Below are 14498 nucleotides of genomic sequence, written 5' to 3' on the forward strand. Positions count from 1 at the left end.
TGCACTGGAGTTCAAATGAGAAGACGGCTATTTTAAACCACTGATCGGGTTCTTTGGTCTCCTTTTAGGATTGTATCCGCTTTAAAGTAAATGCTGTATTCTACCTTGTGAGAAATGAATGTGGCTTCTATTTGTACCCGCTGTTCCTGACCATCAGCTACCCCTGATATTTCTGTTTGCAAAGTAATGATGGTGCCAGCAATAGTCTAACACAGCCAAGTAACAATTGCGATGACTGGCAAACAGTATTATCACCAAAAGACATCAGATAAAGATTTAAAAAAAAAAAACTTGTATACTGTGAAACATTATTTCAAAATACTTATTTAATTGGCTCTAGCGACTCCTTAAACATGACACACTCCTCGGAGGGACTGCCCCTTTAATCTGTGGGCAGTGCTGGGTCCTGTTAATGATTTCCTGGCATCTGGTGGTGTGCCTGCACTGTGCTGCCTCCTGCACACACCATGCTCCGTGCTGCGGTCCTGCTGCTGTCTGTGCTCTGCCGCTGCGCAGCACAGAAGTCCGAGGTCGCTGCCAGCTCTCAGCCCCTGTTCCGTGGGGCCGACCGATATGACTTTGCCATTCTGGTACCGCCCACGGGCACGGAGTGTTTCTGGCACTTTGCGCATCAGAGCGGAAACTTCTACTTCAGTTACGAGGTGAGTGGGTGCAGGGGGACAAGCATTGTTTTGTTATTATGGGTATATAATCACGTCCTTGTGCCACATTACATGGGTATAATAACCGCGTCCTCGTGCCACGTTGCATGGGTATATAACCGCGTCCTCGTGCCACATTACATGGGTATAATAACCGTGTCCTTGTGCCACGTTACATGGGTATAATAACCGCGTCCTCGTGCCACATTACATGGGTATAATCACGTCCTTGTGCCACATTACATGGGTATAATAACCGCGTCCTCGTGCCGCGTTGCATGGGTATAATAACCACGTCCTTGTGCCACATTACATGGGTATATACCCGCGTCCTTGTGCCACGTTACATGGGTATAATAACCGCGTCCTCGTGCCGCGTTGCATGGGTATAATAACCACGTCCTTGTGCCACATTACATGGGTATAATAACCGTGTCCTCGCGCCGCATTGCATGAGGATAATAACCGCGTCCTCGCGCCGTATGAAGATAACAGCGTCTTCGCGCCACATGGGTATAAATAACCGCGTCCTCGCGCCGCATGGGTATATAACCGCATCCTTGTGCCACGTTACATGGGTATAATAACCGCGTCCTCGGGTATAAATCGAGCTCGCACTAGGTTACATGGGTATATTAACTGCATTCTCGTATCGCGTTACACGAGTATAACCGCGTCCTCATCATGCGTTGCACGGGTATAACCGACCTCGGACTAGGTTACACGGGTACAATCACGGCGTCCTCGGGGCACGATACACGGGGACAATAACCGCGTCCTTGTGCCCTGTTACACGGGTATAATACATGTGTCCTCGCGCTGCCTTACATGGGTATAATAACCGCGTCCTCGTGCCCTGTTGCCCCTCTGCCAGTTAAGTTTTTATAGGTGCTCTGCACTCCCCACAGAGGATCGTCCCTAAACTACAAATGTTGACACTTTCCGCCCTCTTCCTTCCTGGCCGCTTTGCCCCTGTGGTATTTTCTTTAGTAAATTGCCCCGGGTGCAAAAAAATAACCGCACCAGATTTTTCAAAGACAAAGGAATCCCATAAGAATAACTCTGGTGCCGTTCCTTTGTCCTGGAGTTTGAGATAAAAGACTTTAGTTAAAGAATACCAACAATTGGGATGTTAATTTAAGGAAACTAAAAGCACAGGTGATGCCATGTAATAGCCACCTCGTGGCTAAAGACTGCGAGCTTTCAGCATCGCTGAATCCCGTCCGGGCAGATATCTTAGTGTTCCTGAAAGCTTGCACCGAGTTGGCTAGTAAAGGCCGATACAAGATATATTAAAGGTATCGCTTCTGCCTTTTCTTTGTCTATTTTACTGGGTGCAATCCTCAATGTAAATCCCGTAATTATGCGGGGGCTATGAAACCTTTTACTACATATTTGAGCTGGACAGGATGTTATTTGGGTTAAAGGGATCCTATAGGTGTAATTCTATAGGTTTGTCTCACACTGATCACGCTTTCTAACTGTGCCAATGTAACTCCTGCCCCACGTACCCCTCTCCTTCCACCCCATGCACCCCTTCCTCACCGTGTCCTGTATATTGTGGCAGTCTGTGTTCTGTGTCCTTGGGAAGGTGCTGTGCGCTGTTATACAGAGGTCCGGGCATCGGACACGTGGTATTAAGCAGCTTTGTACACACCGCTTCCCGGCACCTTTCTTGTTCCCAGTGACTGCTTGCTAACACGTGTGTTGATGCAATGGCTGGAAACACGACATCTGGTGCCAGCAGCGGCTCCTTATCTCAAACCCTGAGCCGCTGCTCCCCCAAGGTGACCCGCACCCCTTTATCTGCCTCCCCGAGACGCCAGCGCGAGGTCACCTCATACATATTAACCTTTCCCTGCTGAGAGCCCTGCAGGCCGTGTCATTAAATGTTAAACCAGGGCCACCAACAGGGCAGGTTTTAAGGACATCCCAGCTTCAGGACAGGTGGCTCAATCAGTCCCCGCTGGGATATCCTGAAAACCTGACCTGTTTATGACCCTGGAGGACTGGACTTGCCTACCTCCATGGTGGCATTTTCTCCTTTGACAAATGTAAAGAATCCCCCTCCCAGTGGCCGAAACGTTCAGTGGATCAGGTCACAATTTGGTGGCAGGGCTGGCACCGGCGTCCCGTCTGCCCTCTCACGCGTGGCTTGTGGGACCAAAACCAGCTGCAACCTCCGCGTTAAGGGAGAAAAGATGTCCCCATCCCGTATACAAGCGGGAGCAGCTGTTCTCTATTCCTTATTCGTCCCAGGTTGGGGAAGGGGGGAAGATTAAGGAGCTAAAATCCTCTCGAGTTGACATTATCCCAAATCTGAATGTTTCAACAAAATGAACTGCGGCAGTGACGGGGTTACAGGAGGTTAACCCCTTCTGTGCCTGCAGAGACGCGGTTGCGGGCTACATTGCTTCACCAGGCGCCGCAGGACTGGCGGGGAGAGTGGCAGATGCCCTCCCCCTGCGATGATGCATGAAGGGGTTAATGTGAGCACGCTTTCCGTCTGTGCAGGTTCAGTGGACGTCGGGGTTCCTGCAGGAGAGACACGTGAGCGCCTCGGCCCACAACCCCCAGGGCTTCCTCATCGCGACCTCGCAGGACGTGCGCGGACAAATCAACTTCCAGACCCAGGAGACCGGTGAGGGGCAACGGCAGCTTAATTACACACACAGCGGCCAGTCATACTTGGTACTGATTGGTGGTGGGGCTGCTGCATGTTCAGCTTAAGCAGGGTGTGCTCTGCAGCAGCGTTTGGAGGTGTACAGGGGGAGAAGTAGAAGGACCCTGCGGGATGGGGGAAGAAAGTATCTCCACTCTGGGGTACCCCCCTCAGCACATCACCTCTTTTCTCCCCATCCCTCTATGCAGGGCAACCCCCTCTCTGTCCTCCACCTGTCCCCCCCCCCCCCCCCACTCACCTCTGCGCACCCCTCCTCTATGCAGGGCTCCCCACCCTGTGGGGAACCCCCTCTTCCCCCCCGTCACCTCTGCTCTCCGCCTCCCTCAGGCTTTTACCAGCTGTGCCTGAATAACTGGCAGAATCACTTCGGCTCGGTGCAAGTGTACCTGAATTTTGGGGTGTTTTACGACGGGGTTGGACCGGAGCACAAGCAGGAACACATGCAGAAACTGAACGACACGCTGGCAACTATAGAGGTACGAGCGACACCCCCCCAATCCCGCGGGCACAGTGACACCTCCCTATAACTTTCGATTAGCCAAGGCAGAAAGGATACTTATCAGTACCGAGTATCACTGCCCCCTGGGATCTGCATTTACCTCTGTTTCTACAACATCAATAGGCCATTAAACAGACCAGGAAAAGTGTGGCCCTTTCGTGCTTCTGCATCACAGAACGTGGTTACGTGGTTACTTCCTGTCCACGGGGACGGGCTGATTCTCTGGCTCTTTAATCTTCTTCTCTTGTCCGCAGGAGAGTGCGCAGGTCGTGCAGAACCGGATCCTTCACATGTGGCGATTTTATAACTTCGCCCGGATGAGGAAAAGTTCGGATTATTACATCCTGCTGTCCAACTATAACTACGTCAACTGGTGGTCCGCCGCCCAGAGTATGCTCATCGTGGCCTCTGGGGTCCTGCAGCTCTACTTCCTGAAGCGCCTCTTCCACATTAAGACCACCACGGAGACACAGAAGCCACGGTGCTGAGGGGGCCACGTGGAGGACTTGTCACTCACAGGGTCACCTATAATCACTCGGGAGAAATCTGCTAAGCAAACAAACAGGGTAATAACCCACTACAAGCGCTAACCTACACTATTGCAAAAGGGAAACAAACATGTGAATAAACGTGATTATCAACCATAAAGTGAATTGTGATAAAAAAGCTGCCAAGGGGAACTACAAATAACAGATCATTCCAAACCTGATAAACAATATACAAACACAATATAAGTGTCCCCGGCGCTAGTGTTAACAGTCCAAGATACCGTGATCCAGGAGAAATCTGCTGCTGACCTCATCACCAGCTGCGTGTCCCCAGTATACAGGACTCCTGGGTGAGGACAGCCAAGCAGAATCATTTACACAGCGAGCAGCTACTGTACCACTAACACAACCCCGGTGTTCGCTGCAGTCTTCGCTTCCTAAACAGGGCAAGTTATCAAACACTTAGACCTGTTCTTGTCCTGTTTTCATAAGCAACGTGCGGTTAGATCGCCTGCCAATTAAAATGTGTTACCCCCCTAGCGATTAGGGTTAATTTCACACTCCAAGTTACTTCTTGCCTTCATTAAAATGTTTCTTTAACACATTTGTGTCTTGTGTGAACTGAACTTAGATGTGGCGTGAATAACTCGACACTAAACATCGCTGCATGGTGATACATAGAGATATTCATATGCAAACACCTGGTTATTAATGATCTTCAGACCCAGTGATTCCATCGGTTGTTGTTTAATTATGTGGGAGACTGACAGATATATATAAAAAGAGTCTGTGTAAAAGAGACACTCGGTGTTTGAGTTCCAAGTCAGTCCAGAGCGCTCAGTGAAGTGATATCTTGGGAGGGGAATATGACCAGTGAGGAGGCTGATATTGTAATACACACTCCCTCCTAATACCAGGACTGCCACAGTATGTACACAGCGCTGTGTTCTGTGCCTCAGTCATTGCTTCACTTGGGGTTCAGCCTGGGGGATCCCCACCTGGGAGGTGGGGGGGGGCTGTGAATGTCTCATGCGACCACCAGCCTGCCGAGACTACGTCAGTGTCTCCTCGTTTCTCACGTACTCCCCGATATCCGCCTGGTGGAAAACCACGATCGCCATCGGGTCAAGTTTCCTGCACTCCTGCGTGGTCTTTGCAGCCGCGCCGAATCCCTGGGGAGGGGAGAGAGAAAGAGGCGGGTGAGGGGACAATGTATTCAAAACTTCCACTGCCCTGATACATAACCCATTTCATTGCCAGACAGCCCTACAATACGCTACAAAGGGATGAAGCACCCAGAACCCATCCAACTGAGCCTGGCTCATATCCATCGCGGGTAAAGGAGAACGTAGGTGCACCCACAATTACAGTGATGAGCCGCCACGGTGCCGAGCGCCCCAGCGAGTTGGGGTATAGCAGATCCTGGGAAGAAAGGCGACAGCACCCCAGTGGTCTTGGCAAAAAAAAAAAAGCTTTTCGTAATGCAAAAGTACAAGGAGCAACGTCTCGGCGCCAGCGTGGAGCTTTGCCAAGGACCCAAATGTTGATCCTTGTAATTTTGCTACTAAAACACTTTTTTTTGCCAAGACCACTGGGGTTTGGTGGTCTTACTTCCCAGGGTCTCATATCTATCATGAACACAGAGTCTGTCCCTCCTCACCGGACAGAAAGCTCCTTCAGACTATTCTCATTTACACTCGAGTTTGAAACAGTTTTATTACTCGGTCTCAATTACAAAGTCTGGAAGAGAGTTAACACTTTGCCTGCCAGAGGGACCGGAAACAGTAACATTACACGGATACTCACCAGGGGAACGTCAGCCATAGAATACACCACCACCCCCTGGTACTGGGCAGTGTTCTCTGTGATACGCCCCAGGCCGGACTTCAGCACGTGGTTCCCGTACAGGAAGGACTGCTCGGCACCCGGTTTTACCCAGACCTTGAACTGAGAGACAAAGCAAAAGCTGGATGAGCAGAGAGGACGCAGAGCGACACACTGGCTTGCTCAGAGCATCGGGATCAGGCCGCTGTGCTGCAGAGCCAGGTCGCTGTGTGGCAGAGCCAGGCCGCTGTGCTGCAGAGCCAGGCCGCTGTGCTGCAGAGCCAGGCCGCTGTGCTGCAGAGCCAGGCCGCTGTGCTGCAGAGCCAGGCCGCTGTGCGGCAGAGCCAGGCCGCTGTGCGGCAGAGCCAGGCCGCTGTGCGGCAGAGCCAGGCCGCTGTGCGGCAGAGCCAGGCCGCTGTGCGGCAGAGCCAGGCCGCTGTGCTGCAGAGCCAGGCCGCTGTGCTGCAGAGCCAGGCCGCTGTGCTGCAGAGCCAGGCCCCTGTGCTGCAGAGCCAGGCCGCTGTGCGGCAGAGCCAGGCCGCTGTGCGGCAGAGCCAGGCCCCTGTGCTGCAGAGCCAGGCCGCTGTGCTGCAGAGCCAGGCCGCTGTGCTGCAGAGCCAGGCCGCTGTGCTGCAGAGCCAGGCCGCTGTGCTGCAGAGCCAGGCCGCTGTGCTGCAGAGCCAGGCCGCTGTGCTGCAGAGCCAGGCCGCTGTGCTGCAGAGCCAGGCCGCTGTGCTGCAGAGCCAGGCCGCTGTGCTGCAGAGCCAAGCCGCTGTGCTGCAGAGCCAAGCCGCTGTGCTGCAGAGCCAGGCAGCTGTGCTGCAGAGCCAGGCCGCTGTGCTGCAGAGCCAGGCCGCTGTGCTGCAGAGCCAGGCCGCTGTGCTGCAGAGCCAGGCCGCTGTGCGGCAGAGCCACACAATCTTCCATTTACAAACACCAATAACTATCCACATGCGCTATGGGGCTCGGGCAGAACACAGCTAACAGCAGAGTAATGTTACACACTAATCATCGCTGAACTGAACAATGGTACGGAGACATTATCTTTCTGAAACTCTGCGCTTGTTTTAGTTCAGGAGTGGCCAACTCCACTCCGAGGGCCACCAACAGGTCAGGTTTTCAGGATATCCCTGCTTCCGCACAGGTGCAGGGATATCCTGAAAACCTGACCTGTTGGTGGACCTCGGGGACTGGAGTTGGTCACTCTCTCTCGTTTGTATTACAGTATAACAGTGGCAGGATATTCCTGTGCGTGGTGTCATTTCCCAGTATAAAACGGGTCGCACGAACGCTGCTCACCTTGGCGTAGGGAGCCAGATAATCCAGGGCTGTGACGTGAAGACGAAACTTTCCAGTCTTAGTGAATTTCCCAAAGCAGGTTCCCAGGGACACCAGCTTCTCCCGAGCGATGTTCGTCGCCAGCTTCAGGATCTTCTCACTGGAGGACAGACAGACACGATGTACTCATAGCTGGTCCACAAATGCAGCGAATTTAGGATAACTCAATGATACACAGCGATATCAGAACTGGCAGATCACTCAACGTGTGAGAGTGAAGTTACAGCCAGGAGCCTGCTAGGTCATGCCCATTACATGTAAGTGACACGTTTGATGTAAGTGAGGGGGCGACATGTCTCCCAGGAGCCTACTAGGTCATGCCCATTACATGCAAGTGACACGTTTGATGTAAGTGAGGGGGCGACATGTCTCCCAGGAGCCTGCTAGGTCATGCCCATTACATGTAAGTGACACGTTTGATGTAAGTGAGGGGGCGACATGTCTCCCAGGAGCCTGCTAGGTCATGCCCATTACATGTAAGTGACACGTTTGATGTAAGTGAGGGGGCGACATGTCTCCCAGGAGCCTGCTAGGTCATGCCCATTACATGTGACATCTTTTTTTGGGGAAATTCTGCAGACTTGTACATACAGTATATTTGTAACATGCATAGTGTGGCAGATTCTTATACAGGTATCTCCATGTTCCATACAATATTAGTTTTGCATTATTTCCTTTTTATTTTTAATATAGCAACACTTCAACCTTCAACTCAACTTGTAAACATTTAATTGTACTATGTCAATCCGTTATATCATTTTACCTTCAACTTCTTCCCTCTTGATAGTATACCCCAGGCTTTGCTTCGTCTGTTTGGAACCTCTGTCAGACTAACCAAGTCATTCATATAAGGATTCTTCCCTCCTCCAGTATGTTTGTAATCTCCTTGCCCCTCCTCCACCCATACCCCTCTATCTGATATCCTGAGGTATTTATTTCACGTCATATGGTATCGTCAGTAGTCCTGCTAGGTACCTTTCTACATCCCCCCTCCCCCCCCACCAGCCCTGTTTTTTTTGTTTTTTTAATGGTGCAGTGTTCAGATATTATTGGGGGATTCCTGGTTAGTGTGCGTGTTGCATACCTTGTTGTGCGTGTGTGTGTGTGCGCGCGTGCGTTGCATACCATGTTGTGCGTGTGTCTGTGCGTTGCATACCATTTTGTGTGTGTGTGTGTGTGTGTGTGTGTGTGTGTGTGTTGCATACCATGTTGTGTGTTTAACGTTTTCTTGGATTTTTGTCTTTGTCTCGTCTGACTGTGCGGCAAGGAAGCTTTCCCAGATTTGGAAGATTCGTTACGCTTTTTTTTCTTTGTCCATCGTGGCTTCTAACCAGTCTAATGTGAATATACCAAAAAAATAAAATCCATTGTTGTAAGATTGTTTTCCTTGCGGCCATAGCTATAATTTGTTGGAGTTTGCTGTTATCAGTTTGGTCCCCTGCTGCCCCTTCAGCGTTTAGGTTTATGATATTAAAAATCGCACATTCAGGATCTATACAGATTGTTGTATTCGGGGAATCTTTGCAGTATTCGCCTATTCGTGACCAGAACTCTAGGACCACTGGGCAGTTCCGTAGGCAGTGTATAAGATCTGCCTCTGGGGCTGCACACTTTGTACATTTACTGTCCAGTGATAGTTTTGGTTTGTATCTGACTTTGGGCGTAGTATATGTCCTATGTAAAATATTGTAGCGCATTTCTTGGTATACTGTGGATGGGATGATTTTCAACAATTTCCCAAACTGTCTCATGATAGTCTCCATATTTAGATCTGGGCAGTCTGTTAACCAAGCTCCAATTCCCGGTGTGTTATCAAAATTGAATGTTTTCTTCAGACATCGATAAAAATGTGATATTGAGATTTTCCCATATTTTGCCCCTTGGAAGAGAGCGTCAAGTTGATTGTCTATCTGCTGTTGGTAAATCGTTTAGTGATGTCAGCGCGTAGTGCCTGGCCTGTAAATATGTGAAGAATTGTGTGTTAGGTAGTGTGTATTTATCTTTCAGTTCCTGGAATGAGTAAATTGTGTAATTTAGTTTATGCAGGAGCTGCCCTATTCCAAGGATTCCCTTCTTTCCCCAGGCCTCAAAAGGGGTAATTCGCCTTCCCTTCCCGAAACTTCAGATTCTTAGTGAACGGTAGAAATAGCGACTTGTTCCTTTGTAAGGAGAGTGTTTTCCTGGCTATATACCACGCTTTATATGTGCTGAATAATAATGGGTTGTCTTTTATGGCCCTTGGGACCTCCTGAGAAGGCATGTGTAACAAATATGCCAAGTTTATATCTGGGCACATTTGTTTGGCAATTTCATATATTGTGAAGTAATTTGTGTGGTTTATCCAGTCTCCCGCATATCTCAGGAAAGCGGCCAAGTTGTACATTAAGTGAGGGGAGGTTTACACCTCCGTTTCTTTTATGTTGCTGTAGTTTTGCCATACTAATTCTGGGCTTTTTGTTTTCCCATATAAAAATTTGGAATGCTTTGTTTAGAGCTTTAACGTCTTTGTCTATTATTGGCAGGATCTGCAGTATATATAGGATTTTTGGGAAGATTGTCATTTTCACCAGATGGCATCTCCCCAGAAATGTTACACTTAAGTTTGGCCATTTTCGGAGCATTTGTGTGATGTTATATATCAGGGGTCTAACATTAATATTATATAATTGATGGATATCACTCGGGATGAGTACCCCCAGAAATTTGATGTGGTTTTTTGCCCATTTAAATGGGAAGGGACCCTTCCACTGAATCTTTTGATTGCAGTCTAGAGCCAGTGCCTCTGATTTTTCATAGTTGATGGTTAAACCCGAGACTTTGCCATAAATTTGTATTGCTTCTATAATAGCGGGTATTGCCTTTTGAGGGTTTGAAATGAAAAAGAGCCTATCGTCCGCAAATGCTGCGACTTTTAGTTCTTTGTCGCCTATTTGAATGCCCCTGAATTCCTCCATCGGTTTTAGTTGTTGAATGAGGGGGTTTAGTGCAATATCAAATAACATTGGGGATAGGGGACAGCCCTGCCTTGTCCCCCGTTGTAACGTAAAAAGTTCAGAGTTCAGTGCATTAGCTGTGATATAGGCCTTAGGGGAGTTGTATATAGTTTGGATTAATGTTGTAAAATTGGCCACAAAGTTTTGTGCCTGGAGAGTCCTGGTAATATGTGCCCATGTCATTTTGTCGAATGCCTTTTTAGCGTCGAGATTTACTATTATGTTGTTGCCTTTGGACTGTCCTGCTGCCGCCACCGCGGCCACAGCTGATCTTATACTCGGAACTGACTGTCTCCCGGGGACAGAACCTGCTTGCTCTGGGGATATAATACTGGGGAGTATATTTTTAAGGCGGTTTGTGCAAATTTTTGTTAGAATTTTTAAATCTTGGTTTAACAGGGAAATGGGTCTGTATGACGATGGTTGTTCCAGATGTCTGCCTGGTTTTGGGAGGACGATTATTTTCGCTAGATTAAAATTTGGCGGCATTTGTTTTTCCTCCCTTATATGGTTATATAGGTTGGTTAGTGATGTTGCTATTTCGGGGTTTAATAATTTGTAGTATTCTGCGCTAAGGCCATCTGGTCCTGGTGATTTGTTATATGCAGTATTCCCCCCCCCCCCCCTCTCTCGCAAAGGCACCCAGCTAAGAGCAGCATATACCTGTGTGCAGGAAAAGGTAAAGGCAGCACATACATATTAAAATGAACAAATATATAGATAAAACAAGTACCAGGATCAATAAGCAAAAAGACAAAAAAAAAACCAGTGGCCCCAGAGTCACAACCGCCAGATAGATCTGAAAGAGTTAATACGCCACCGATACCCCAAGAACAGGAAATGACTTCGGCGGAGGCCATAGTCAGAGAGGTGCTGAAGCTGATCTCACACCTCTGAGGAAAAAATATCCGAGCTTAAAAATGTAATACAGGAGACGCTGGCACAGCTGGGCTCGCACGGGCAAAGACCGGAAGAATTGGAGAGCAGAACCATTGTTTGTGAGACAAAACAAGCTAGAAGCACAATCTAAAACCATAGTATCTACACAGGGAGAAAGGGATGACCTAGAAAATAGAAGCCGTAGAAACAACCTGCGCATAATAGGGATTCCAGAAACTGTGAGGGGAACAGGTCTGACCCAGATGCTATCAAAATGGCTGCCGCTGGAAATCGCAGGCCCAGCAGAAGACCGAGAGAGCTCACAGACTAGGACCAGAGAGAGACCAAGACCTGTCATCGTGAGGTGCCTAAACTATGCAAACAGAGCAAACGTGCTAGCAGCCTACAGGAAAAGATCCGATCTGCACTACAAAGGCAACAAGCTATTAATCTTTCAAGACTTCTCGGCCCAAGTATCACAAAAGAGGAGAGTTCTCTCCATTATGAAAAGAGCTATACCAGAAAGGGAAACAATTTGCATTACTCTACCCAGCTAAACTGAGTCACGGAAGGCTCCAAACCTTTCTATTTGAGTCACCAGAAAGAGCGCATGCGCACTTTAAAGAGGGACAAAATCCACCACCAAACGATTCATGAACTAAACAGGCCATCTTGGCAAACCTAGGCCACCAAAAGTCATCTAAGTCCGCCTGGTTGGTGAGAACTCACAGGAATTGCCACACAAAGCCCACAGACACAGCCTGTTGCCGCTTGTTAAGCTGGACCAAACACAACATGACAGGAACAGTCCACCAAAAACAAAACTTCTTTCAATTCCAAAACACCAAAAACCTGGAGGGGGCCGCTCGCTGGGACGGCGCACCTCCAATGGAAAGCAAACAAAACAAAGATTAATTATATTTAGAAGGAATTGGATAGATGCAGCCTCAAGACGAAGCTAAAAGTAGAAACCGAGTATTCCCAAATCCGGATAGACAATCTCAAGATGGTCTCCTGGAATGTCGGGGGCCTGAATTCACCAGCAAAAAGGAGGAAGATACTCTCCCACATCAAAAGATCCATAGCGCAGGTGACGCTCCTCCAAGAGACACACCTCCTGAAGGAAGATACCAAAAGACTAAAAGCGCCATGGATCCAATAAATAATCGCGACACCATACACTGGAAAGCAGAGAAGAACCGCAATACTCAAACAAAAATGTGAACTACAACATCCATAAAACTCTAAAAGATCTGGGAGGAAGATATCTCATGGTCGACATCACCATAGAAGACTCGAGACTGTTGTTAACCTTGTTGGTTAACGTATATTTTCCGAACTTGCCTAACAATTTGTTTTTCACAGATCTCTACCAAAGAATTTTGGAGTGGGACACTGAGACGATTGTAGGAGGCGACATCAATGTAGTGGAGGACTGGACACTTGACAGATCAGGAAACAAAAGGGTACCGCACCACTCACGCACAACGGGGGACTTTAAAATAAATTTAAAAACACTGGTTGACCCCTGGAGAATTTTAAACCCGCTAGAAAAAAAATTTACGTTTTTTTCACACGCACACAATATGTTCTCAAGAATAGACCGGTTCCTAATCTCAAACAATTTAATGCAGAGAATAAACTCAGCTAAAATAGAAAATAAAATAATTTCAGACCATGCATGGACATGGATCAATTTAAGACTCAGTACAACCAGAAATATCTCGCGAAGCTGACGCATGCCTACATATCTAGCCGACTCAAGAGTTCAAAGCATATCTACAAAACCAGTGGTCCAATTATGAGACGGACAACAAGCAGCAGCATACTGTAGAACCCATTCTGTACTGGGAAGTATCCAAAGCAGTACTTACAATATAATTGCTTACAGCGTTAGGAAAAACAAAACCCTAAACACCAAACGGAACAACCTAAACACACACCTAACACAGCCATTCCAAATATACAAGACAGATAACACAACAAAAGTATTTAAAAACCAAAGAGTTGTACGAGGCACTGCTGACCGAAAGAGCACAACCCCAACTTATGTATAAACGAAATAGCTATTTTAGATGGGGCAATAAACCGGGGAAATTGCTGGCCAATCTAACAAAAGAGACACAAAGTACTAATCAAATAGTAAGTGACACATTTAATGTAAGTGAGGAGGCGACATGTTTCCCAGGAGCTCACCTCACATAATACACCCGGTCGTTGTGTAAACGAAAACAATAGGTTCCATCGGGCCGGTCCACCAGGAGCTTGATGTTCTCCCCGATGCTGAAAGGAACAAGAAACAGGAGGAGAATGAAGCCCCAATAATCCTGGGGCAGACTCCAAAAAGCAGCAGTCCCCGGAGTAAAGCTACTTCCTCTAGCCCCCCTCCCCTCCTCTCACTATCTGCCCCCCTGCTGTTGGGTCTCCCCTCCTCTCACTATGTGCGCCCCTCCTCCCCTCACTATCTGCCCCCCCCCCCTCCCCTCACTATCTGCCCCCCCCCCCTCCCCTCACTATCTGCCCCCCCCCCCTCCCCTCACTATCTGCCCCCCCCCCCTCCCCTCACTATCTGCCCCCCCCCCCTCCCCTCACTATCTGCCCCCCCCCCCTCCCCTCACTATCTGCCCCCCCCCCCTCCCCTCCCTATCTGCCCCCCCCCCCTCCCCTCACTATCTGCCCCCCCCCCCCTCCCCTCACTATCTGCCCCCCCCCCCCCTCCCCTCACTATCTGCCCCCCCCCCCCCTCCCCTCACTATCTGCCCCCCCCCCTCCCCTCACTATCTGCCCCCCCCCCCTCCCCTCACTATCTGCCCCCCCCCCCCTCCCCTCACTATCTGCCCCCCCCCCCTCCCCTCACTATCTGCCCGCCCCATCCCCTCACTATCTGCCCCCCTGCTGCTGGGTCTCCCCTCCTCTCACTATGTGCGTCTCCCCCTCTCCGGGTCTCCCCTCCCCTTACTATCGGGACAGTTTCTCGAACATCGCCTTGGTCTCCTCCTCGGTGAGCGGCCTCATCTTTCGCTCCACGTGGGATCCCAAATACCGGAAACCGGAAACTGCGTGCGGGGTATCATGGGATGGAGCGACCCCACTCCAATCGGAGCAGCGCCTGTCTCGTTCGGCGCGTGCTTG

The 14498-nt window shown here is 49.3% G+C and overlaps 2 protein-coding genes across 2 annotated transcripts; one reads left to right on the forward strand and one right to left on the reverse strand.

Moving 5' to 3' along the window:
* The first annotated feature begins 418 nt into the window (after positions 1-418).
* On the forward strand, positions 419-4936 carry TMED6 (transmembrane p24 trafficking protein 6). The gene is made up of 4 exons (XM_075576491.1): positions 419-662; positions 3177-3303; positions 3673-3821; positions 4099-4936. The coding sequence occupies exons 1-4, from the start codon at positions 468-470 to the stop codon at positions 4330-4332; spliced, it is 705 nt and encodes a 234-aa protein (XP_075432606.1). The 5' UTR covers positions 419-467; the 3' UTR covers positions 4333-4936.
* A 127-nt stretch (positions 4937-5063) lies between these two features.
* NIP7 (nucleolar pre-rRNA processing protein NIP7) lies at positions 5064-14474 on the reverse strand. The gene is made up of 5 exons (XM_075576492.1): positions 14326-14474; positions 13563-13649; positions 7456-7594; positions 6139-6279; positions 5064-5504 (listed from the first exon to the last, which is right to left on the reverse strand). Exons 1-5 carry the CDS (start codon positions 14379-14381, stop codon positions 5385-5387), a joined length of 543 nt encoding a protein of 180 aa, XP_075432607.1. The 5' UTR covers positions 14382-14474; the 3' UTR covers positions 5064-5384.
* Between the last annotated feature and the right edge of the window lie 24 nt (positions 14475-14498).

This window comes from Ascaphus truei, chromosome 19 (assembly GCF_040206685.1).
Source record: "Ascaphus truei isolate aAscTru1 chromosome 19, aAscTru1.hap1, whole genome shotgun sequence".
Lineage (NCBI taxonomy): Eukaryota > Metazoa > Chordata > Amphibia > Anura > Ascaphidae > Ascaphus > Ascaphus truei.